The 24,721-nt window shown below is 29.4% G+C and overlaps 2 protein-coding genes across 3 annotated transcripts; both read right to left on the reverse strand.

The window, feature by feature from the left end:
- Positions 1 to 740: 740 nt before the first annotated feature.
- On the reverse strand, positions 741 to 22,152 carry LOC109598063 (uncharacterized). 2 transcript variants are annotated; one of them, XM_020013874.2, is made up of 5 exons: positions 20,753 to 22,152; positions 16,865 to 17,083; positions 11,334 to 11,445; positions 5,662 to 5,821; positions 741 to 1,924 (listed from the first exon to the last, which is right to left on the reverse strand). In XM_020013874.2, exons 1-5 carry the CDS (start codon positions 21,987 to 21,989, stop codon positions 1,433 to 1,435), a joined length of 2,220 nt encoding a protein of 739 aa, XP_019869433.2. In that variant the 5' UTR covers positions 21,990 to 22,152; the 3' UTR covers positions 741 to 1,432. The 2 variants fall into 2 exon arrangements, with proteins under 2 accessions (XP_019869433.2, XP_019869442.2); XM_020013883.2 differs by lacking the exon at positions 16,865 to 17,083.
- Positions 22,153 to 22,847: 695 nt separating this feature from the next.
- Positions 22,848 to 24,449, reverse strand: LOC126266470 (uncharacterized). The gene has a single exon (XM_049970502.1). It carries the CDS (start codon positions 24,447 to 24,449, stop codon positions 22,848 to 22,850), a length of 1,602 nt encoding a protein of 533 aa, XP_049826459.1.
- Between the last annotated feature and the right edge of the window lie 272 nt (positions 24,450 to 24,721).

The following is a 24,721-nucleotide window of genomic DNA, read 5'->3' on the forward strand; positions in this document are numbered from 1 at the left end:
TTATCTTTCTAGATCTTGCATCACATGGAAAATTCTATGATTAAAACTTCAACACCGGAGCACTTTCTACACACATTTTTTTGTAGACACTTGCATATTAAACTATACAGTGTTGTTTTGCCTTTTATATAAATAATTGTTTATAAATTATTAATTAAGTCGATTCAGTTCTTGATGACTTCAACAAATATACAAATAAAAAATAAATAAAACAAAATATAATACAGAGTCAGTATAGGAAGATAAACATGAAAAAGGAAAGAGGTTAAAGTTTGTTAGATTGGGGTAATAGATTATTAAGGAAAGATATACATGGTATATAAATAAGAAAAAAATAAAAACAAACGGTGGAATGTACATTTTTACACACCAAATGGTAACCTCAACTACAATATGTGTCAATATATTAAATATTTTTTGCATGACCCTTGTAAGAGTTAGAACACAATAAGAGAAAAAATCAAAATGAAAAATTGGTAATATTTTAGGTTCAAAATTATATTTAAGCTCAGCATGATAAAAGAATATTGTAGGTAATAAGAACAGCATATGAAGAATTGTAAATAATTGATAAGCAAAGATGAATTGAGTTAACAGAAATCATCTAAACTTCTGAACTAAGAATGTCAAAAAGAATAAAGAAATAAATGAAATAAATTAAGTAAATTAAATGCTACTTATTGCTACAAGGTATTAATTTAATGTAAAGAAAGTATTAAGACCTAAAGAAACATAAAAAATGGTTTATAGAAGACGTAACTACTTTTAAAGATGTGTTAAAAATTTTTAAAGGAAGAAATGTGAATTATAGGTAAAAGTCTAGAAAGTTAGGTACTAAATTAAGTAGCTCCAAGAGATGTTTTTAAGGAAGTAGATGAGGAAGTATGTAATAATAAATTATAAAATACTAGGAAGATTGAACTATGAAAACACCTACACTTACAGATGTAAGTAATGAGTTAAAACTGATACAATTATTTAGAACAAATCAATGATTTTATGGTATATTAGTTCGAGATGTAGGGAAAACGTTACAAAGAAAGTGTAGACATAAGTTACAAAATATTAAATAGTCAAGAATGAAAGTATAAATGTAAGTTACAAAATACCAGATAGTTCGACAAAAATAAATATAGGTAGAGAAAGTGCAAAAGTTTAAGGATAAAATGCATACGTGAGTGAAGAAAATGAAATAAGCAATGACGACATTAATTTGAAAATTATTGAAATGTCCTCTCTTACAAGATGATAATAAAATTAAGGTCCTTCAAACAATTACTGTTAAAACAGGTTTTGTAACACAAAGCTTTCATAAAAGGAATATTATAATTTTACGAATTAATGAGACGACATTAATTTTGCCAAGATTAGCCTCGTTAATTTCCATCACATAGAGTAATTGGGTTTGCCTTTTTGATAAATTTTGCGTTCACTACGAGCCAATGGCCCTGGTGATCCAATCGACGGTGTGCGCCACCCTGTGATAAATACCCGGTTGACCGGGCTGCGCGCAAGAATACCCCGCCGACACGATGCCGATCAAGAACCACCTGCCGGACTTCTGCAACATCAACGGACCACCGGAGTCACCCTGACAACTGTCCCTGCCGCCGTTCTTGTAACCGGCGCACATCATCTCGTCGTAAATCGTCACCCCGATACCCTTGGAGCGGTGCCAGCGTTCGCATACCCTGTTGTCGATGATCGGTACCTGGACGGCCTGCAGCGTCTGGGGACGAAGCCGCGAACCGGGACTGAGGGCACCCCAACCGGCCGCGGTGCCGACCTCGCCGAGGAAACTTTCGCCGCGGGGCGGTAGACATATGGGAGTTATGTGCGGCAGGTTGTGAGCTGTGCGATCCAATCGGAGCACGGCCACGTCGAAGCGATCCGCCTGGGGGGTGAATTTAAAGAACGGGTGGACCTGAAATCGAAAATATATGTATACATTTTACACATGAACGTTTCGAAAATCACAAATAATAAATAAATATCGAATTCCTAGAAATTGTTTAACAATAAACAAACTTTATTATATTATATTACATTGGTCTATAAAATATAGAAATTTTGTTTTAAATATTATTGGGTTAATTCGGGTGCTGAACAATAAAACCATCAATAAGAAAAGTATTTTTATTTCAACTGAATTCACTCGTATATTGACAAATTCAAGATTTTTGGTTTACTTGTTCTTTAAAGCAATGTCCAAAATTAATGGAGTCTGATGACTAAGTCGACTTATAGTCACTTACGTAATTTTTTTCGACAATAAATACAGTCGAACGATAAATCGAATTTTTGATAACTCGAAGTAAAGTCGTTGGCAATGGAATCTAAGATAAAAATTATGTATAATTTTTACTTGACACAAACTTCGATTACTTGAATATCTTGATTACTGGCATTAAATATTTCTCCTGTCCCAGGTAAATGCCTCGAGGTTTTTTCTTTCCGATGATATCTGTCTTATTTCCGAACGGCATTCCCTGTCGGCAACAATTCTAAAACCAATTATCGATTGATTAGAATAATGCCGGAAACTATTTTGTAGGTTTTAAAATATTATTAAGTAATGTAATGTAACAGTATCTTTTGTAATATATAGTTTAAATCATACTTATATGATAAATACATATTTATAACTTTCTGTGTATGTATTTTATTTAATAACTCGGAGACATGTAACTCGAATTTTTGTGTGGAAAATGGTTCGAGTTATCGAAGTTCGACTGTAATTTCAATATCCATTTTTAGAACAACATCTAATAAAAAAGGAAACATTCTGGTAGGAAGAACAAGAAGACAGTGTACAAGTTTCCTCTTAAATTTCAATAATTCTCATTCCTATAAAGTATATGAAGTAGATTTAAATATCATTAAAAAGTTTAATAGAAATTGACATTTAAAAATCGTTAAAAAGTTTTTAGGACAAACGTCTCAATTACGTTATAAAGAAATGTTTCAATTAGTTACCAAATATTCTAAACCAAAACATTTAATTACGATTCCCAGATTCAAATTATACAATTAAGATGCATTTTCTTTTCAGTCATCTGTTTTTTTTTTTTTTTTTCATAGAAAGTTTGGATGTTAAAGCGCTGAATAAAGTGAAATTTATCATCAATACATGGCTGAAATAGAAAAAAGATATCAAAGCTCGAAGGACCAGCAAATAAAGGTGCACTATTACTAGTTTTTATAGGAGAAAATTTAACCAATATAAACGTAAAAGTTCAATTCAAAGCTTTATTCACAGTTCAAATGGATGAAATATGGAAATATATCAATAAATTTAAATATACCTTTATTTTCTCCATTATAACATTTTTATTTCTTGTCCGATCTGGGAATATCAGGGAAAGTAAAATACGACAAATGTAAAACTTGGGAAATTGAAATTATCTATCGTTGAAAAACATTACTTAAGTGGCGAAAGTGACTGAAAATGATTAAAATTTGAACTCAGTTACTTTTCTTTCCATCGAAATGAATAGGTACTGTTGAATGCATAATTTCTACGAAGTATTTATTCATCTTGACCTGCAGTTTTGAACAGCTTATTAAGTAAAATCATAATTGAAAGAGACTAATTTGGTCATTATCTAGTGAATAAACTAAATGCAAAAAGAATGAACTGGCTTTCGTGCTCAACAAATTAGAATTACCTTAAAAATATGTAAAGAATGTTTGTATATATTTTTTTTGTAAACCAGTGTTATGTATTGTACATTTAATTATTATTGACCTATTTGTATAGCCAACTTTTCCGTATATTTTTATTTTAAGTAGGTGCAATTTTTGTGAACATTGCAAGTGGAAAATTTGTAAAACCATTTCCTTAACACAAATTTTATCTAGTTGCTTACTCGTGCTTTTTTATTCAAAACAACATAATCACCCGTTAAAGAGCCATCACATGCATACAACGATGCAATTTAATTTCAATTCCAGCTGTATCATTATCGAAAACTCGGTGTGTCGTAATTTGGAAAAGTGAAAGCAAGGTCCCTGCGCAAAAAAAGCAAATCGTACATAAATATTGAAGAGAAGAAAGTTGGATGAGCACCATAATTTTTAGATGTTTTAATCAATCACTTTCATTTTCTTCCATTGACTTACTGCCGACCCGACAGTGCCGAGTAAAGAACGCGTTTCCTGATCCGATCGGAAGACGAACAATGTTTATTGAAATCGGTGTGGAGAAATTGATAAATTATGCATACATATGTTGTCCCGTTGATGTGAACGTTTGTTTTGTAATTTTTTTCCATGTTTGATTGGACAAAAGGAAAACAAAACGAACGAAACGAAATTGAACGCCGTGAAAATTATAAATCAGGTTACATATGTGATGGTTTTTAGACGTTGAACAAACATGAAACATTCAGCTCGTGATTGGTGCTGAATAATAGCCTTAAATTAAAAGTGTTTTTCAACACCCGACAAACAACATCAACTTTTTTTTATAAATAAATAAAAAAATTTTGACTGCTCAAAGCGTGCACGAAAACAAGTTTTTAATTAATTTCATATTTTCCATGTTCATGTATGTTTTAGATTAATTGATGGGATACGTGAAGTCACAGACGTCGCCGATGTATTACGCTTCAAAGGGATGTCGAATAACTTTTAGATTAAAATATTGTCAAAGATGAATTTTCACATGAAGTAGTATATTAATGCAGTGAATTCCGAGATAAAGTCCGAATAAAAAACTTTATTAGATCGCAAGCAATTCAAAGTACAGAGGAAATAAAAGGAGATATGTATATAGGGATTTTATAAACTGCCAAAAGACGATTATTTTCTTATATTAAAAACCTGGAGAAGGGAAAATTGAGGATGTCTATCTCTGAACATATTTTCTTTGATATTCGCTTCATCCCACATTTTTCATTATTTGCCCATTTTATAATTACTTCATTTATATGCTTATTAAATTTTTAATATTCATTTTTCTTTCATTGTCTCATTTTATAAGTGTCTTGTATTAATAATATATTAAATATTAAAATGAGTAATATACATAAATATAAAGAAATAAATGTGTTCTCCAGTTTTGTATAATTATTACTTTTAAATAAAAATATGTAAGTAAAGGTTTTTTGAAATTTATGTGATTGATTTATGTTGGTTAAATGTGTGCCCACAAATCATATAATAAAACTTCAATTATTAATTTTTCTTTCATTACTAAAATGTCAATTGAAATTTTAATTAAATTTTCAATTTAATTTACAAATAAAATACACATTGCCTCCATTAACTGATGTATACAAAAAATCCGTGATTTCCAGACTGAAAGTTCCAATATAAATTTCATTTTAGTCATCGTTATTTTTAATTAAAACATTTCACTGAACCAGAATTAGTTACAACACCACATTTAAAATGTAAAACATAAACATAATTTTTCATTTGTATTTACTCCGGAATATAAATCCATTAAATACTTTCTCCGTTAAAATTTCCGACGAAATTAAGCCATAAATAGAATTTTCGGTGTGGGAGGTTGGAAAAAAAGCGACGTTAATTCTGTTAGTAAAATAGACCGGGGTGTTTGCGAAACAACGTAATTCGTTTCGTGTGGACAATGACAATGGCAGTAGGATAGGAAGGAATTCGAATGTGAAGACGGTTTCGGATTCAGAGTCAGACCTGTATCTGGGCCACGCCGAAGGTGTAGGCGGGCAACGGTTCCACTGCGGAGTTGATGACGTAATCTCCGAGGGTGACGTGCACCTGTCTGGGGGTGGCCCTCGCCACGCAATGGCCCGCCGTCACCACGTGCCGCCTGCTCACCAGCGATCCGCCGCACCTGTAAGGTAACACAGTTGCATAACTAACAGGAATAAATTTAATAAATTTATTACATATACAATAACACTAATTACGTATAAAATCAAATAAATCATTTTGAACGATCAATAGTAACGTATTTTTTTTTTTTTTTTTTGAAAAATATTAAAAGGAGGGGTAATTTATAGTATATATATATATATATATATATATATATATATTTATAGTTATTTTTTATTAATTTCTTGGAAATATTTAACAGTTTGTTTAATTATTATAATTATTTTTAAAATTAATTTAAATAAATTTAATACAACATTATTACTATGTTGTTTAAAATAGTTTTAATACCTAATTGTCTAAAGTTTATTCTATATTTAACATAAGCGTCATTACCATCTTTTTTACCTTATTTGTCAATTTTTAATAATTATTGTTTAATTAATAATAATTAATTCATTAACAGTAATAAAAAATGCAACAATAATAAATTATATAAATCTCAATTTTGTTTATACTATTTTATAAAAAAGGTTTACATGTATGTATTATAATTATTAATAAATAGAGACAATTTACTGTTGTTAAAAAAGTATTCAGTTTTAACAGAACGTACAGTAGTGGACATTATTATAGCAACTTTTTAAAATGTTAAATGTATTAGCCATAACTTTTTTATTTAACATGAACATATTAATTTACTTTTGTTGTTTTATACAGTATTATAAAAACTAATATACTTCTTATCCTATAAAATGTTACATATATTGAGCTGGACATAAATATAGTAATTTTATTTTTTAAAGGGATTTTTAATGATTAAATCTGTGTTTAATTAACATTAATACTTTTAATTTAACATTAATACTTTGTATAATATCCTTTTTGTTTTATAGTTTTGGCATAGACTCGATCATTTTCCGAATATAGTTTCTTGAGTTGTGTAAATTTATGAAAATTTTATGTCGAATTAATGATAAACTTGATCCCCCAAGCTATCTACAGAGTTGATGTCTAGAGATTTGGAATCGTTTTCATGTTAAAACACATTTATTAAGAGCATTTTTTCTTCAATTAATGGAATCAAATTATTGTTGAATATATCGCTGTAAATCAATTCAAAAGGGCCATCGCAAGACACATCCTCATAGCATAATTGAACCGGTACCATGTTCCTCCGTGTGTATAACAAACTTTTTGTACAGTTCTGCCCCTGTAAGATGTTTAACATAAGGAGAACTATCATTTTTTATAAACTACTACTACGAGTTATGTGGTCCAGTGAATATGATTCTAATCAAGTCAAAATTGAACATTTTTAGTGGAAATCAGAGTTTTTCTTATTTCTAGAGTCAAACGAACCCTCATCCACTACCCATCTTTTCACAATCCTTAAACTAATTTCCCATTTCCTCCAGGTTGCCTTTAATTTTAGATGACGTTAAGATTGGATTGTTTTTTTGACATTAAGATTATCCAGTTATCGATTTTCTTTCAAGGGTTTCGAATTCAGTTTTCTTACAGTTTCACTTCGACTAATGATTAAATAATTATTACAAGCAAAAGACCGCTAGTAAGTAATCGATTTAATTTCAAAAAGAGCAAAGAAAGTCCTTAAAGTAAAAATTTGGTATACAATTAAAGTCGTACATCTCATATTTGCTATAATTATGACCACTAATGTATATACGATTCAACTTTTTAAAAATACTCAGTCTATAAAATAATGCTTTAAAAAATTAAATAATTATAATAGAATTATCCAACAAATAGACGAGGAAATGTTCTTTAAACAACTGATGATTCAACATTACGCAACAAGGAACAGAATCATTGTAATTACATAACGTTATCCAGTTAATTAAATTTTTCTTAAGTTCGTAATCTAATTTTTGTTTGAAGTGTTTAATGATCAAGTCTGTTCTTCCTGTGTATGTTAATTACCATGCGGAGGACGCCCGGGCGACTTAATTTAATAATTGTCGGATGGGCAGTAATTAAAAAAAAAATAAAGTTAATGAACGTTGATGCACAAAAGCCATGGCGATTACGAGTTTATTGGCCTTTGCCTAAGATTTCGTAATACGAGTGCAGTGTCTATCCTAACGGTATTTGACTTGGGAGGTGAAGATGGTAATGAAGTTCTGTCGAAATCTATTGCCCGTTCATGTCGAAAACACACAACAGGTTTTACAAAACGAAGCAAGGTGAACTGAAATGCGTTAATTATTTTCATGTCAGCAGTTCAACAAACGAAACGTTGTGCAAATATTAAATAATTTTATTCGCACAATTTTTATGATTTAATTTTTTAAATTCGTTTTCCCTTTTTACTAGTTTTATTGTTAATTATTCTACAGTTGAAAAATACAGCACTGATTTAAGTTTCTTTCTTAACCGTTTTCCACCCAGTTAATTAGTGAAATGTAACTAAGTAAGTAAATTTAAACTGAAACAAAAATATTAATTTGTATTAAATTGGATTAACTAATGTTATATTGTGGGAAAAAAATCGGTTTCAACATTCTTTCAACATTACTTGTTGTACAGAGCAATTAAAAATGTTTTTAAGCTTGATGTTCATTCACACACAACTCCTGTATTATGTTGTTTAAGACATTTAAATAGTTAAGAGGAATTTTTACTTTTAGAAAATTAAAAGATTCTTTGCATTGATTGGATTATTTGATCAATAAAATTGGAAAATATTTAGCAATAGTAAAATAAAATAGTCAATCGAATTTATTTATTTTTTATACTATTGACAATTTTCTATATACTAAGAAAATACGCTTAAAATTTTATATTCATTCTATCTATAAACTATTTTTTCTTGAAAATTTATAAAGTATTTTTTTTTTAATTTATCTGAATCTTTTTTAAATATAAATTAAATATTTAATATATATTATATTTTTTATATAAATATTGCAAAGAAATAAATAAAATATTGTTGAAAATCTGTCAAAAATTCGTATTTTATGCTTGAGTTTGAACATTTTTTAATATTATATTATTTACATATTATTAAATATGTCTAATTAAATAAAAAATTAATAAAATAGTTTAAAAAAATATTTCCTGTGTTTATCAATATTTTATATATACAGGGTGTTCCAATTTCCTTATCTTTAACTGTTTAATAATAAGTCTTTTATTTACGTTTTTTGACAAACCGTATAAAGGGTCCTTTTTAGCTAGTTAAAATAATATAATTTCTTTAAAATTGCGAGATAATATGTGCAATTATTTTATTTCAAATGCAAATAATAATTAAATTAGTCTAAAGATCTAGTTTGTGATATTAATTTATCTTTAGCTAAGATAAAATGATTTTTCTAATAATTTCGAAATATTGAATTTAAAAAATTCTAATATATATTATATATTAGTTTTAGAAAGCTATATTTTTGACATTTTAAAGTATTTTCAATTGTGTTTGAATTGTTTCATTGTTTACGACAATGTACGTTTTAAAAAAAATTAGCTCTGAATATTTAAATCACGTTTTCTCTATATAGTCTTAAAATACTAGAAAATAAACTTGAGAAATATTTGAATTTACTCATTTACGATGGAAACACTTTCGTAACTTTATTAAGTCGATTTCAGTGAACAATATTTCATTCTTATCTCATCCAACCAAGATGTGCATTTTTATGTCAAATAATGTAAGAAGTTGATTAGGGCATATTTATAAATCAGTTTCTAATTTCTCCATTAAATTTACATATTTTTATATCCTACATAATGACTTACATTAGTGAAAATTAGACAAATTCGAATTGTGGTGTCGGTGGCAATGAGAATTAAACGGTTTTTAAGAATTAATAAGTTAAATCTCTATTTGAAGTTGATAAATATTCGTGATATTTTGTTCTACTACTACTATATCAGAAAATATTAATTTTAACACTACCATAGATTTATTAGTACTCATTCTGATAAACGTTGGATTCAACAAAGAGTTAACGATGAATGAAGACTTTAAGTTGGATCGTATAAAAAAAAATTCGTCGCACATAAAATTATCCATTATCTATATTTTGAGATAATTCTCATTAAAATCTAGTAATAGATATAAAATTACGATGGTGTTCTCAGCTTAAATGGGTCAGACTGTTTCTGTGTGAACACACATGAAAAAGTGGAAAAAATGGTGAATGCGCCAGCACCTTGACGCCGTATCATCACAACACACAGACAAACAAACGAAAGAAAACCGGCGGCAGTTCCGGAGAAACTTTGCTAGAGTGTCCTTCGCATCCTGACCAAAACAATCATTAATAACCACGTGACCGCCAAATATGGCACTGAATTCATCACGAGGCACCGTCCAAAAAACATAATTACTTTTACTCTTACTTTCTTCAATAAGCGAAACCAGTTCCGAAGATATTAGCGTTCGAATGACCACCGCGGCGATATAAAGAAAGTAAAAGTCGATGAATTAGCGCGTGACCAGGGCCGTACTCATCGCGCCGCACATTAATTTCGTCATTATTCAATTTAATCATACACACGTTTGTTGTATGTACCAATTTGTGATTCACTTTCTGTTTCTATTAGTTTATTGAACGCATCGAAAGTTGGCAAAACTGGCCTTAATAACCCATTATTTCGTTTGACTTTATGCACGCGACTTCGTTCGGAAATTGCGTGTTACGTGCCAGCGTCGATTGATCCAACGCTCGTTATAATAAATCACTGTCTCAAGTTTACAATGTCGCGAATTGTAATTAAATCAAAATTTCCAATGTGGACTAATCGAACTTTCTATTGAATCTATGCATGCACGTAACTGTCATCAAATTATCTTAATCTGACTGAAATTAATTGCGGTTTTCAGAAATTGAAAATACTAATTTGTAGATCAAATATGTTTCTCTAGATAAATTTTAGTGTCTGTGTGAACAAGAACAGAAAATAAAACAGTAAATATATTTATATTTCTGACACTCACATCTAAGTAATTAAGTGAGACGTCTCGTCTTTGTTTTTACGCTTTATTCATGAAGGTCTTCGGTCGTATACAAAGTTAATTTATCAACGGTGAAAGCATAAAGCGTGGTTTATTTAGTTCTAAAAACAATGGCCAGACAAGTCAACGGACCATGGAGAAAAGTTTTTCCGTTGGTTCCCTTAAATGATGTCGAAAACTGAAGTAAAGTTTTCAAAAGCTTTTCACAAACTTTCTTAATACATGCATCCATTTTTGATTAATTACCACAACTAATTGAGCTACTGGCTTAGTAATAAATTAAACATTATAATTAACCGATTTGATTATATGCAATCACATTAATGACAAATTTAATTAAGAAATCGATTATATGCATAATGAGCAATTATAAACGTTAATTTTTTTTAAACGTTCGCGAGTCACATACAAAGCTAATTCTACGCAACGGTGAAAGCACTTTAACTTTAATTTCGTTCTTAATGCAATAAATGGATGGACAATGCAACGGACCATAGAGGAAAGTTATTCCGTTGGTCCTTTTAAATTAAATGCAAAACGGTTTAATTACCTAGATGATCCAATTCTGATGTACGCTTGCCAAGGAAATGTGCCGAAGCCTGCCTCTTCGCCGCCCACGATCCGTCTTTGTGCTTGTTGCCTCGAAGTTGATATTCCACAACCTGAAAGTTACAAGATAATTTTTCATTTTATTTATTGAACCGTGGAGGTCCGGACACCGATATAATACATTTTTACACCAGTTTCAATAACAAATATTTATACATTAGGGAATTTGAAAAAGTTTTGATAAATGATAACATACTAAACAAAAAATATTAAATATAAAATTGTTTTAAAATATATTAAAAAAATACAATAAACATAACCTAAAAAAATTAAAAATAAATAATAATAATTTAATATATATATATATATATATATATATATATATATATATATATATATAATATTATTATTTAATTGAAAAAAATAAATTTAATAAATTGAATTTAATTGAAAAAAATAAAAATTTGAAACATTAGTTTTAATATGAAGAAATAAATTGTATGTACAACACTTTCGTTAATATTTTAGAAGTAAATCAAACAAATTATATTATTTAAAAATATCTATATCATTTTACACAAAATCTTTTCTGAGGATTTGAATTCTCAAATTAAATAATATGGTACATAGTAATTTTTTTAATTAATTGTTTATTATAATAATAAATAAAAAGAAAAATATTATCAATATTAGAATATTTTAAACTGAAAAATATTATTTTCCCTTATTGGATAAGAAAGTTTTTTCTAATAGTAAATTAATATGAAATATATAAGAAATTAACTACTTTGATTAAATTAAATAATATGGTACATAGTATTTTTTTAATTAATTGTTTATTATAATAATAAATAAAAAGAAAAATATTATCAATATTAGAATATTTTCAACTGAAAAATATTATTTTCCCTTATTGGATGAGAAAGTTTTTTCTAATAGTAAATTAATATGAAATATATAAGAAATTAACTACTTTGATTAAATTAAATAATATGGTACATAGTATTTTTTTAATTAATTGTTTATTATAATAATAAAAAAAAAGAAAAATATTATCAATATTAGAATATTTTAAACTGAAAAATATTATTTTCCCTTATTGGATAAGAAAGTTTTTTCTAATAGTAAATTAATATGAAATATATAAGAAATTTACTATTTTTTAAATTTTTAATTTAATTTTATATTTATAACATTATGAGAAGTAAATTTAATTGTATTATTTAAAAAACGTGTTACCTAAAATCTTTTGTAAAGACTTAGATTAAAATAATAATATATGTAATTGGGATCAATTTTTTAACAAAGCCATAAATACTATTTAATTAATTATTAAAAATATTAAAATTAAAATATTTTCAATATTAAAGTATTAAAATAAGATAAGAAACTTATTAAAATAAGATTTCATTAAAATTAGTTTTTCTAGTAATAAATGAATATAAAATATGTAATAAGAAGTTAATTTTCGATAATAATAACTCAAATTTTATTTTTTACTGTTGTTGAATGAATTTCATTGAACTGAAAATATTTAATTTTATATTTGAAATATAATTTATTAATATCAATAAATAAATTTTAATTATCCCATTTTCTTTAATATTGTGTGTTAGTCAGCTAATTATATTATTTAAAAGTCTTTTTTTATGACGTGAATTCTAATCTCCTATTCAATTATAACAATATTTAAATTCAATAAGTAAATGAAGATGAATCTTTAAATAAGATAAATAGAAACCAAACATTATATTTAAAATTATTTAATATCACATTAATATTTTTTCTCGATAGGAAAATAAAAAGTTTGTTAGTTTGGCACAGTATTTCAAATTTCTTTCAGTAACAGTAAATGAGTTTTATTCTTCTTCAGTGTTATTGATTATTTCATTTTTTTAAGTATTTTTTTATTTTAATATTTATACAAAAAGTATATATATGGAATAATTTATTTCTTAATAACTGACCCATTTTATTTATTTATTTTTTTATTTTTAAACTTTATTTGGTGTTTGTTCTGTAAATAATTAAAGTATCTTCTTATTTGTGTTGTATTACAATTTGGAAATAAATTTGAACATAAAAAATTCATTAAAATGTATACACGTTTGAAATCCCAAATCAGATTTTAATTGAATTAAAAAACGTACACGAAAAGCCAATCAGCTTTATTACACAAATCCCAGTGAATTTCACAATACGCCAAAATGAAAATGTAAGTTTGGCGCACGCTAATGAATACAAAGCGACTATATAACGCATTAATTGTAATAGTTCTAATTATGCTGGCACGTTTCGATTTACTCTCTAACGCGCGTTGAATAAATGATCGTCGACTGGAGCAAAGCGAAAAAAAACCTGACCCATAAACGAAAGTAAAAAGAAAGTTTTACTTTTCAAGAGATCGTCGCGAATCGCGCGCCACGCGATTACCGTAGAAAGGCAGACGGAGAAGATTTCTTGCGAACTGAACATCAACGTTGTACTTACGTACGAGCGAGTCTCGTATTGAATCGTTAATAAATTACGGTTTCTGTTCGCACAGTCTAATAACACTGCGAAAATATTATAAAACGCTTTTTTTCTTTCTTTCAATCCAAGATAATGTTAATTTTTTCATTCGCGTCGGCCGTACATAATACGGGGAACCCCCGACGCAACCAGTTATTTGTAACGCGTTACGTGTTTGACGATTATTGTTGCATCTCCGCAACAAAAGCGATACCGGCAACAATCAACAAATGGTCATTATTTCCGCGATGAATTACTTAAGAACATAATGCATCCGTATTAAAACGTCCGGTAAATTTGAGTGAAAGCATTTCGAATTGCATAATCGCAATATTTCAAACACATGGTTTTCACGGTTACATTATTTAAATTCGAATTTGCATTATGTCACTCGGCTCCTTTCCCAATCTTGACATTTGGAAATACCACACGAGATGTTTGAATGTTACACACTCTTTTCAAGAACATCATAACATGTTCAAAATGTCACATTTATTCTTCCGTTAACTGTACTCGTAACAATATTGTTTAGAATATCCGGTTTTATTATATTTTCTGTTTATGTGAGTAGTCTTAAAAAATTAGATAGTTCAACCGATATTCAGTTTTACCATTATTTTCCAACATATAAAATTTTAATACCGTAGTTGTGTTTAATAGCTTTGGCACTTTTACTACTACAAAAGTGAAGTATACATTTTTAAGCTTATTACATATTTCTGTGTCCTGTATGGTATATTCAGAGTCAATATAAGTCTGTCTTTTATTTTAGTATGAAATTAAAAAGTTTTTCTATAAGTACATATAAGAGGAAACAGAAAATATAGTATAGAAATTAGATATAAAATGATGTAAAAGTAAAAAGTTTTAGATAGAAGATATGAAACATAAAAAAAACTAATTTATAATCTACATATTGTAATTAATTAAGGTGAAAAATTTAATTTAAGGTGTCTTACTTTTACTATTTAAAAATAAATTTTAAAATAAATAAGTTTTTTTTTTTATTATTCAAACAATAAGAAAAATCCAAAAATATTTCTTGTATTCAGAAATATTTAGCAATTTAAAAGAAAATTTAACAATAAATACAAAACAAATCTTGATGAGAGATTTATGTTCTTTCATAAAAAGGCCAAAAAGTTTTTATTTTATTGCCTTTATTTTATGGCAATTTTGAAATAGATTCAAATTATCATTAGTAGTTTACATATTGGCAACTTTCAAAGTTAAATACAGTTTATAAAGCATAAAATTGGTTAAGTTAAAGATGTTTTAAAAAATTACTAAAATGCCAAATCGACGTAAACCAGAATTTATTCTAAAACCAATTTATTACTCAAATGAAAATTTTTGCCAATTTTATAAATAGGAAAATGTAAAACCGCCATTAAATAATAATATGTATGTCCAAGTGCAGTAATTATTTCAAGTCAATTAGAGGCATTTAATGCACTAATTGATCGAAGAAAAAACTGAGGATGACCCAAATGTTGAAGTTTATTAACTTTAATTTTTTAGGTACTCTTGCAGCTTGGAAAAAAATGACCATGTTAATTATTTTTATATAAATATTTAGAACTAGATGAACTACTTAATTAAACTAGTTACTACTTAAATAATCCATATTTATTTTAGTTTATTATAAAGTACCTAAAGTAGAGCCGAATTATATTGACCGACTTTACCTTAATTGAGAAATCATTTATGTGTCAACACAAAACTCTAATCAAAAGTTAATTATTTAACACCTCGGAGATTTAATAGTATTAGGTTTCAAGGGAAAATATTGCTATTTCGATTATTTATTGTGTATAATATGGAACAGCCAAATGAAATAAATTAATAATCTTAATTATTGATCATATTTATAAAATATATTAATAAAATATTAGTAATTAAATAAATTAAATTATATCATCGTTACATTGAACACCCTTTGAGTGGTAGTTACAACCCCTATATTTTTAAATGGGAAATATAAGGACTTGCTATACATCTTTTAAAAAGTCTTTTCAGAACTCTTCTTTCAAAATTGTTATTCTTCCCAAATTTATTCCAAAATTTACATGAAAAAAAAATAAAATAAAATCACAATTATTGTTTATAATCACATAATCATAATCACAATCTTAAATACAATGCACAAATTAATGTCGATTATTTTTTGTTATGATTATATTTATTTTATTTTTGAGTTTTTGCAATAAATTTGAAAACAATACGATTTTAATTAATTTTCAATGTTAATTTTTGCTATAAATTTAAAAACAATTTTTAATAAATTTACAACAATAAAAATAATTAGAAGTTATTTAATATTAGACTTTTATAGGATGTACCACAAGCCCTTACTTCCCATTTAAACAGGTGTTGCAACTGCAACTACTAATCGGAAAGGATGAATGTAGCGATGTAATTTTTTGTTGCAAGAGTAATTTCTAATCTAAAATTGACGTGTTTCGAGATTGTTTATGAATATGTCCATTAATTAAAATAATAATTTATTTCAATTGATTGTCCTACATAGTACATGTAAATCAGTAAATAAGAAAACCAAACTTATGGTTGATTAGTGTTCACATATCCAAAGTTTATTTTTATATTTGACATTTTCTAGGAACACGATGAAAATGTTTTATGAACCATTGTTTGTACATTAAACATTCTCAAAAATGTTCCTTCAACTTTCTCCAAAGTTAATTGATTTAACGTGCGAATATCTGTGATAAAGTCATGTCCAATAACTACTCGAGTAAGAATCTGTTATTATGTGTTATTATTTATGTACAGATGAAATCGTTCAATTGTCAATACGTAATATGTACATGTAGCCTTTGAATATAAAGAAACCCCATCGACATGCACAAATGTCGCAGGGTACGTGGAGGCTCTAAGATGCAGAAGAATGTGTCCATGCCATGCAATTGCCATGCAAAAAAGAGTCGGTTATCCGGAATAGTCGGGTCGCCAAGCGATCGGCACTCGGCACACCCATCCCATGCATATTGTGGTACGTACTGATCTGGGCATCCAGCAGTCCCGCGGGGCTCTTGGCGGTCTCGCGGGGCGCCTCGATGGTGCCGATCGCCGGACCACCGCTCACTCCAGTTTTGCTCTCGCCACGTGCGCAACAGCCCCTCAGCAGGCCCTCGCAGGGCATCTCCAGCAATCCGCCGCTCAGCCAACATGACAAAAAGAACTCGCAGGTCGCGCCACTCGCGCAGTACTCCTGCGTGCCTGCAATTTGGTTTTGAACGAGAAACCACACCTCAGGTTATTGTGTCACACCAAATATCTGTTTTGTCTTGTCTAGTCTGTCTGTTTGTTTGTACTTACATTACGGATTTGTCTGTCTGTCTTGTTTACTGCCTGTCTGTGTCGTATTTGTAGTGTTAGCATGATAATGATGGATGATTGCTTATTTGATGATTGAAGCGGATATGTATGATAAGAATGTTAAAAGACAAATATTAAGTCTCAAGATTTTGAAATATTACATCCTTATTCATTATTAATCATCATTTTAATTGTATTGTGTAAATTCTTTTCATACTTAGATTTGATATATAATATAGTCTTTTGAAACACTCTTTTAAAACTTCAAAACATCAGAACCAAGTATTGTGTGGCCAGTTGAAGACAGTACCACCTCCGTACCTTTTTTATTTATAATTCGTCTCTAATGAATAATAGCTGAAAGGTGAGGAATAAAAAACCCGACAGAAATACATTTTGACATTTTTTCTAGTCAGAAAATTATAATTAGACTAAAATATTATATAGTCTGGAAGAATTAAAAAATTTCATTTTTCTAAATGAGTGTCAAAAATATCTCAAAATTTCAGGTAGAGAATTAGTGCATTAGTTCTGACGATTAGTTTAAATCTTAGTGCCCAAAAAAAGTACCATTTCCATTTTGACAGTTCACACAATGCATGACTGAGTTATACACTTTTAAAAATATTCTAATAAGCATTCAACTTTTTGTGAAAACTGAAGCTGAAGTATCTGATGTTTTCAGACACAATACACCATTTTTTTATAAAATTTATTATGCTTTTTTGAATAATGCTGAATTCAATGGAAAACTATCTCTTTAAAATGATATAGTAGTCTAACAAAAAAAAAATCGTCTATCTTTTAAACTATTATTCATCAAAATTCAGAGAAAAATAAAATATTTATATATTGTTATTGTTTAAATAACTTAAGATCTACAAATGTGAAATGCTTTTATATTATAATAATGTAATAAAATATTAATATTAAACATATTTTTTAATAATGAATTGGTTAGAATAATTTAATTTTATTAGTTCTATAGTTTTCTCTATTCAATGAAATTTATTGGAAAGTTCAATATTCATTCAATTTCAATTAATTTATTGCCATTTATACTCTCTTACTTTTAATTAATGTATTAATTTTTTAAGCCAAATATTAAAAGAATATTTGTAATTTATGATATTTATACAATTATATAATAAATATTTTTATATTGTATTTATTTATTTCTTCTGTAGTATTATTTTGAATATAAGAATATGTGATATAAATATAAATAAAAAATTTAAATGTTTACGAGATATTATGTGAATTTATCAACATTCCAAAAATTACCAGACAGACGCGACGAAGAACACGCACACGCACCAAACATATGTGTCGCACGCATTTTTGATATGTAAATCAGCGGTAACAAAGAAAAACGTAAGAACAAGTGAAAGTGAATAGTATGAGAAGCGGAACTAACGGTACCACCGAAAAGTGAACAAACTGGTAGAGATCTCGTATCTCGATAAGAACATATGACCGTTGCAGTTTAAGCGATGAAATAGTGTTTTAAACCAACGGTAATTCCAGACAAGTTAAGTACATAAATAAACAAAAATACATTAATATAACTTAATGAACGTTTATAATTCTAAACATTCATATGTGTGCTAATATATTAATTACAAATAATTGCAGAAAGTTATTGTTAAATTATTGAAATCACCGAATAATTTTAACCAGTCCATTAACTATTTACTTTTACTATTGAACATAATTATATATTAGTCATTAGGTACTTAATTATTCCGTAAAAACATCCTGGTTATATGGAGACTCCGGTGATCGGTAAGACGACGAACCTGACCTGAATTCTTAGGACAATGGCGTTGTAAATTTTAGAGCAGCACAATTATAAAATGCAATCCCACATAAATTGTATTGTTTTTCACAACTTAATTACTCGTAAACGATATTATTAATATTAATATCCATTTTCATGCTACATTGTATTAAATTCGTTTGGAACAATTACACATTACAGTTAATTCACTGGGTTGTTTTCGATTATTAACTGTGTAATCTTGACTGTTCTCGTTTTTAATACGCATAAATTATTGTAAAATATTATTTAGTAAAAATCGCATTTTAAATAACAACAAACATAAGTTTCCTTATAGAAAGTTCCCGTGCTGACTGAATTATATTGCATTTAACTTCAAGCATTATTTATTTAGCTAAAATATTATATGTTTTCTCCTGCGACAGCAATTTCTTTGTAAATGAGATGTGATTTTTGTAGTCTGTTTGTTCTGTAATTCGCGAAGTAGTTATTCACGTACGGATAACACAAGACGCTGCATTTCAGCCACTCAACAGACCATCACTAATTAGTAAAGTGTTATGATAAATGTGATTTTGGAAAAATTACTTTCGCCACGCAAATATTTGAGTGTATTTTATTTTGAACAAATATATAACAGTTATTCATGTGGTAAAGAGGTCAGGAAGTCATTATATTATAAAAATAATCGATATTTCCTATTTATTTAAATAATTGCATGTAGCCAACAAATTTATGTATTTTTAATAACTTCCTGAATAAAATTCATAATTCCATGATCTAGTTAAGTTGAATTTAATTGAGAAAACTACTAATATTTTTTGCTTGATGTTTTTATTTTTTCTTAATTAATGAAATTCTTTGTTTTGCCGAATTTTAATAAAAATTCATCATTGTTGTAAGTCGTTTAATGAATTACTGAACTTTCCAATATACGCATGTAATTCACCAATATTTAGAAAACGCACTTTCATTAATTAGCATTAAATATAAATTTTATTGGACATTTTTTATGGTGATTTTCATTAAAGTACCGGTGAAATTCAACGAGGCGCAATGGACAAGCAAAAATTTACTTTCAAAATTTATAGAACTTGAAATATTGCATATTAGTGTTAATGCTTTTCTTAAATTATATACATTTTCATAGCTTTCTTAATTAACAATACTGGAAATCTTTAAATCTATTGAAAATAGATTGAACAAATTTAATAATACGTCATTTTCAATAAGTCAGAAATCTATGTGCCAAAGATGAGAAAGTGAAAATATAAAAATCAAAAGTATCCAGAAATCTTACAAATAACTTAGTGTCTGTTTTTAAAATATATATTAATAAAATTAAATTAAAAAGACTTTAATGATGGCTTTTGTCCAGATTTCCAAAACAGCTTTGGACAAATTATTCATTTTTATTTTATTTGCTGTAATGCAAATTTAGCTCATCATTAAATATAAAAGAAACTAATTTTTATAATAATAGCCATAGACATTATTCCCATATAAAGAATCGAAAGATTCTTGAATCAGAACCATCTTAAGAAAACAAAAAAAAAACGAACAAATATTAAAATATAAATTCAAAATTGACGTAATAAAAAATCTTTAGAAATCTAAAAAGACTAAAGAGAGAAGAATATACATTTGCATTAATTAAATAACATAAAGAATTCAATGAAACTAGGTAAATAGTGCCAGCATTCAAATAAATATTTACATCAATAATTTGAGTTTTTTGTGTGTAAAAATATGTAACAGAGTGCAAAATCTAAATAAGATTGCCAACTAACCTCTATCTCTAGTGTCGGTGTCTTGCAGATCTTGCAAACTGTTATCTCCCTGTAACCAATCTGACTCTTCTTGGGTCTGAACCGGGTCTCTGAAAGCCACTAAATCTGTGGGGAAGATTACTCGGGGTCTCCTTGACCCACTCCAGCCGGACTGGTATCTGGCCGGATCAAAAAATTGATCCCTTCCAGTGGGAAAACCGTCCGAAAAACTAGGATAACCTCTAAACCGTCTCGGCATTCTGAAGCCTGGCACTTCGTTTGGTGGCAAACTCAGTCTTGGAGGTCTGGAGAAAACCGATCTAGGTTCTTCGCCTGTTGGATCGAATCCATCTCCCGAGGAAGCCGAAGGTTCGTATTCCGGCCGAAATCTTTCTCCTGGGAAGGTGACTGGTTTCCTTAATCTAGGTAAATCTACATTATCTAAGAAAGGACCACCAGGCTTGAAACCGTCTTCGTAATCATATGACTTTCGTTGCCTGTAAGGGTTGTAGAGAGTGAGTCTTCTTCTCACAGGAGAAAATCTATGAATATTCTCTTTTTTTGGTTCCTCTTTGTAATCTGGCGGGAGGATTTCACCAATATGTTCATTGTCATTGTTCTCTTCGATGTTATCATCACGTCTAACTTTTTGGTCAAAGTTTTGATTGACGTTTTGTTCCTCATTGTGTTGGTAGGTCTCTCCGCCATGTATTAACATGTCCAGTTCATCTTTGGAAAGGACTTTGAAATCATCGACGTAATCTTCCTTGGATATTCTAGATGAGTCACTAAAATTGCCAGCAATAAAGTCCGGCTCCTGATGTATTTGCTTCTGGTAAAGCGTAAGCAACGGTCTTATGAAATCTTTTTCCAGCAATTTCTCGTATTGAGTTTTCTCTTTTTTATTCAAGAACTTGTTAATTACATCATAGTTTTTCTCTTCTGGAGTTTCCGTAGTGTCGCCGTTGGACTTGGTCTCGTTGTGTATCTTTATGAGATAGTTGTGGAATTGCTGTAAATTCTCAGTGTTCTCAACTTGACTAGATTTGGACGTACTCAATTGTAGATCGGGTTGTGAATCGATTCTCGGTGCCAAGAGGGTCGAGTCGGTTTGATATCCGGTACTGGTGAATGGTAAGTATTTCGCGCTAGTGTACTCCAGAAAACTACCGGTGTTCTTTTCGAATGGCGGGTCGGCCGCATGTATGAAAAAAATGCCCAAGACCAAAGCTAGTACTCCTGAGTGTATCTTGTTCATTCTGGCAGTGTTCCATTTAATTCCACCCCCGCACGAACTCAATCTACAAATCTAATATCACAAGACTATATACAAAGAACGGACCACAACTGTCACACAAAAGTCATTACGGTTTGGCCTATTGTTCTTGGACGCGAACAAGAAAGAAGAACGGACCACGATCACTGGTGTGCGCACTCACGATCGGTTTCGAGAGCCGACTGAGGGCAATCTTAGGCGGCCGTGGTAGAGAGTTTAACTTTCACACACACACACACACACATAGACAGAAACGGAGAGCCAGCGTTTACTTACCACTTTCACTTGCTGGCTAGCGGACGTCTTCCAAAATGTCGCATGCAAAACGGACTGTGGCAATCAACGCACGGTGGTCAAAATTCGAATACAAAGGAAAGAAACATACCAGAACGTGATGTTTCATCATACCACTTATTTATGAAGACTTTTCTTATTTTGGTTTTCTGTTGGATTTATATTCACATACATATAAAATTAGCTGAGTATTAATGGTCTGATAGTGAGAGTCTGATGATCAGATGATTCTTGAGTGATCATCCCACTCGCTCATACTTGTTCGTACTCGCTCTTTTAGTGAACATAGTAGCCACTTTCCTTTTGTCCATAAAAGTCTGATATTTACTTAACATTACGAAAAATAAAAATACAAATATAATCAAAATTTGTACTTTATTTTGCCAAAATTTTAATTACATCGTTTGGTTAACGAAAAATAAAAAATGTTCATAATATTATTGAATATCTAGATGAATTGTATGATATTAAAATATGCCATGAATAGCGTGGAATGTGGAATCAAATACAACATTTATTATATTTAATCAGCGTTTGCACGTTTATCTAATCAGTAGCTGGAGTTGTTCGTATTGAATTGATATTTGCTCTCACTTCCATTAGATTAGATTGATTTATCCATTGTCTGCTCTTTTTGTAGCGAGGTTTATTTTTCCCAGTCAATTCATTGTACAGAACCGCACTTTTGCTCTTCATCGGTGGCTTATGTGCCGGATTGAACAATAAATTGAAACTGTCATCTGTTTTAATGCTACTCGCTCTACTTTGCTGCGCTGAATTGATTCGGTTAATTACGTTTGATGGCGATGGGTAATTATTTTCAGTATTTGAATCCATAAAAACCTGAGTACTTCGATTCTTGTGCATTAAACTCTCCAGTTCGTGTTCTTCAGTTTTACTAGATTTTGGTGTTATTGGTATCAATTTCTTTAATTTAGGTTTAAGCTTTTTTTTAGATTTTTTGCCACTCTCCAGTTTGTCTGTAGATTTATGTTCAACAAGAAATTGTTTTACCAGTTGTGCCATGCGACTTCTAATAGATGACTTATCAAATGCTTCATATACTTTATTGTGGCTTATATTTGATGATACCTTTTTTAATTTAGATTTGTTGTGTCTTTTTGAAGATCTGGTGCTCATTGATTTCTGGGGTTTTCGCTTCTTTGGCAATGCCTTACGAGCTTCTTGGGATTCAATACCACATGTGACGACTGATCTTATCCTTTTTAATGTAGATTTATTTCCCGCTTGTCTTCTTGTCACTTTTTTGGTTTTTGAGGACTTCGCCGGTTTACTTTGTTCTCTTCGACTCTTAATCTTTGGTTCGTACTCTTCATCTGAGCTGAAGTTTGAGCTAATTTTTCTTTTTACTTTCGATTTATTCGTTCTCTTTGGCGATTTTCCAACCATCGAATGGTTAGGTGATTTAGAGTAAGTTGCATTCAGACTTTTGAACTCCGACATGCGAAGTGAACCATATTCTTCTGGAAGAGCAGCTTTTGAATATGGGGTATTCAGTTTATTTGGCTTTTTCAACTGGCCTTCAATCGCTTCATTGTTCAAATCTTTCAATAATTGTGCTGTTTTCTTCGCCAACACTGATCTTTCTCGAGCTTCGTTGTCCAGAGTTACATTCGCATTCGCCTTTTTTTGGGACACAGTTCGTCTCTTCGCTATTTTCCTTCTCATTGGAGATTTCGATGCTTTCGTTTCAGTCGCTAATTCCTTTAATAATTGAGGTCTTTGTGTTACCTGGCTACTCATTGGTTCAGGTTCCAAGCTAGTACTCACACAGACTTCAAGTCTAGGTCTTTTTCGTTTCGTCGCATATTTAGGGGACTTTGCTCGTCGTTTGAGCGCCGTCTTAAACTTGTCACTATTTTTGACAGAATTGACACCTGCCTTGACTGTCTCCTTATGTTGTTTTTTCTTATTGCTTTGAGATCTCTCGTCCCGTAATGCTTTATCTGGAGCATTTAAGTATTGCCAAAGCTGCGCCCCACGTTTACTTATAGTGTTAACACTATATTTCGGGTTGGCTTTTCTCAGGTCTCGCTGAAATTTTAAATAATTACTATAATTTTCCATTACTTTTTCCAAAGTTTTATTGTTCTTGGCATCCAAGTCCTCTTTACGAAACACCTCCATCGCGAGTTAATACTGGCAATTTCAAAATGTTTTCAGTAATTTAGATCGAAGCATTTGCGGTAAAACCTTTCATTAATTTTACGTTATTTGACTTTCAAAAATTTGACAAATAAAAACTATGGTTACAAGAACATCATTAATTATATTAAACATCAATTGTTTAAAGTATGCCAACTGAGAAAAATTCAAAAGAGTAAGTAAAAATCGCGTTGTCATTGACTTTTTGTTATTTCATCTTTTAAAATTTTTTAATTAAAAGTAAAAGTATAAAA

The sequence above is a fragment of the Aethina tumida genome, chromosome 1 (genome assembly GCF_024364675.1).
Source record: "Aethina tumida isolate Nest 87 chromosome 1, icAetTumi1.1, whole genome shotgun sequence".
In the NCBI taxonomy this organism is placed as follows: Eukaryota; Metazoa; Arthropoda; class Insecta; order Coleoptera; family Nitidulidae; genus Aethina; species Aethina tumida.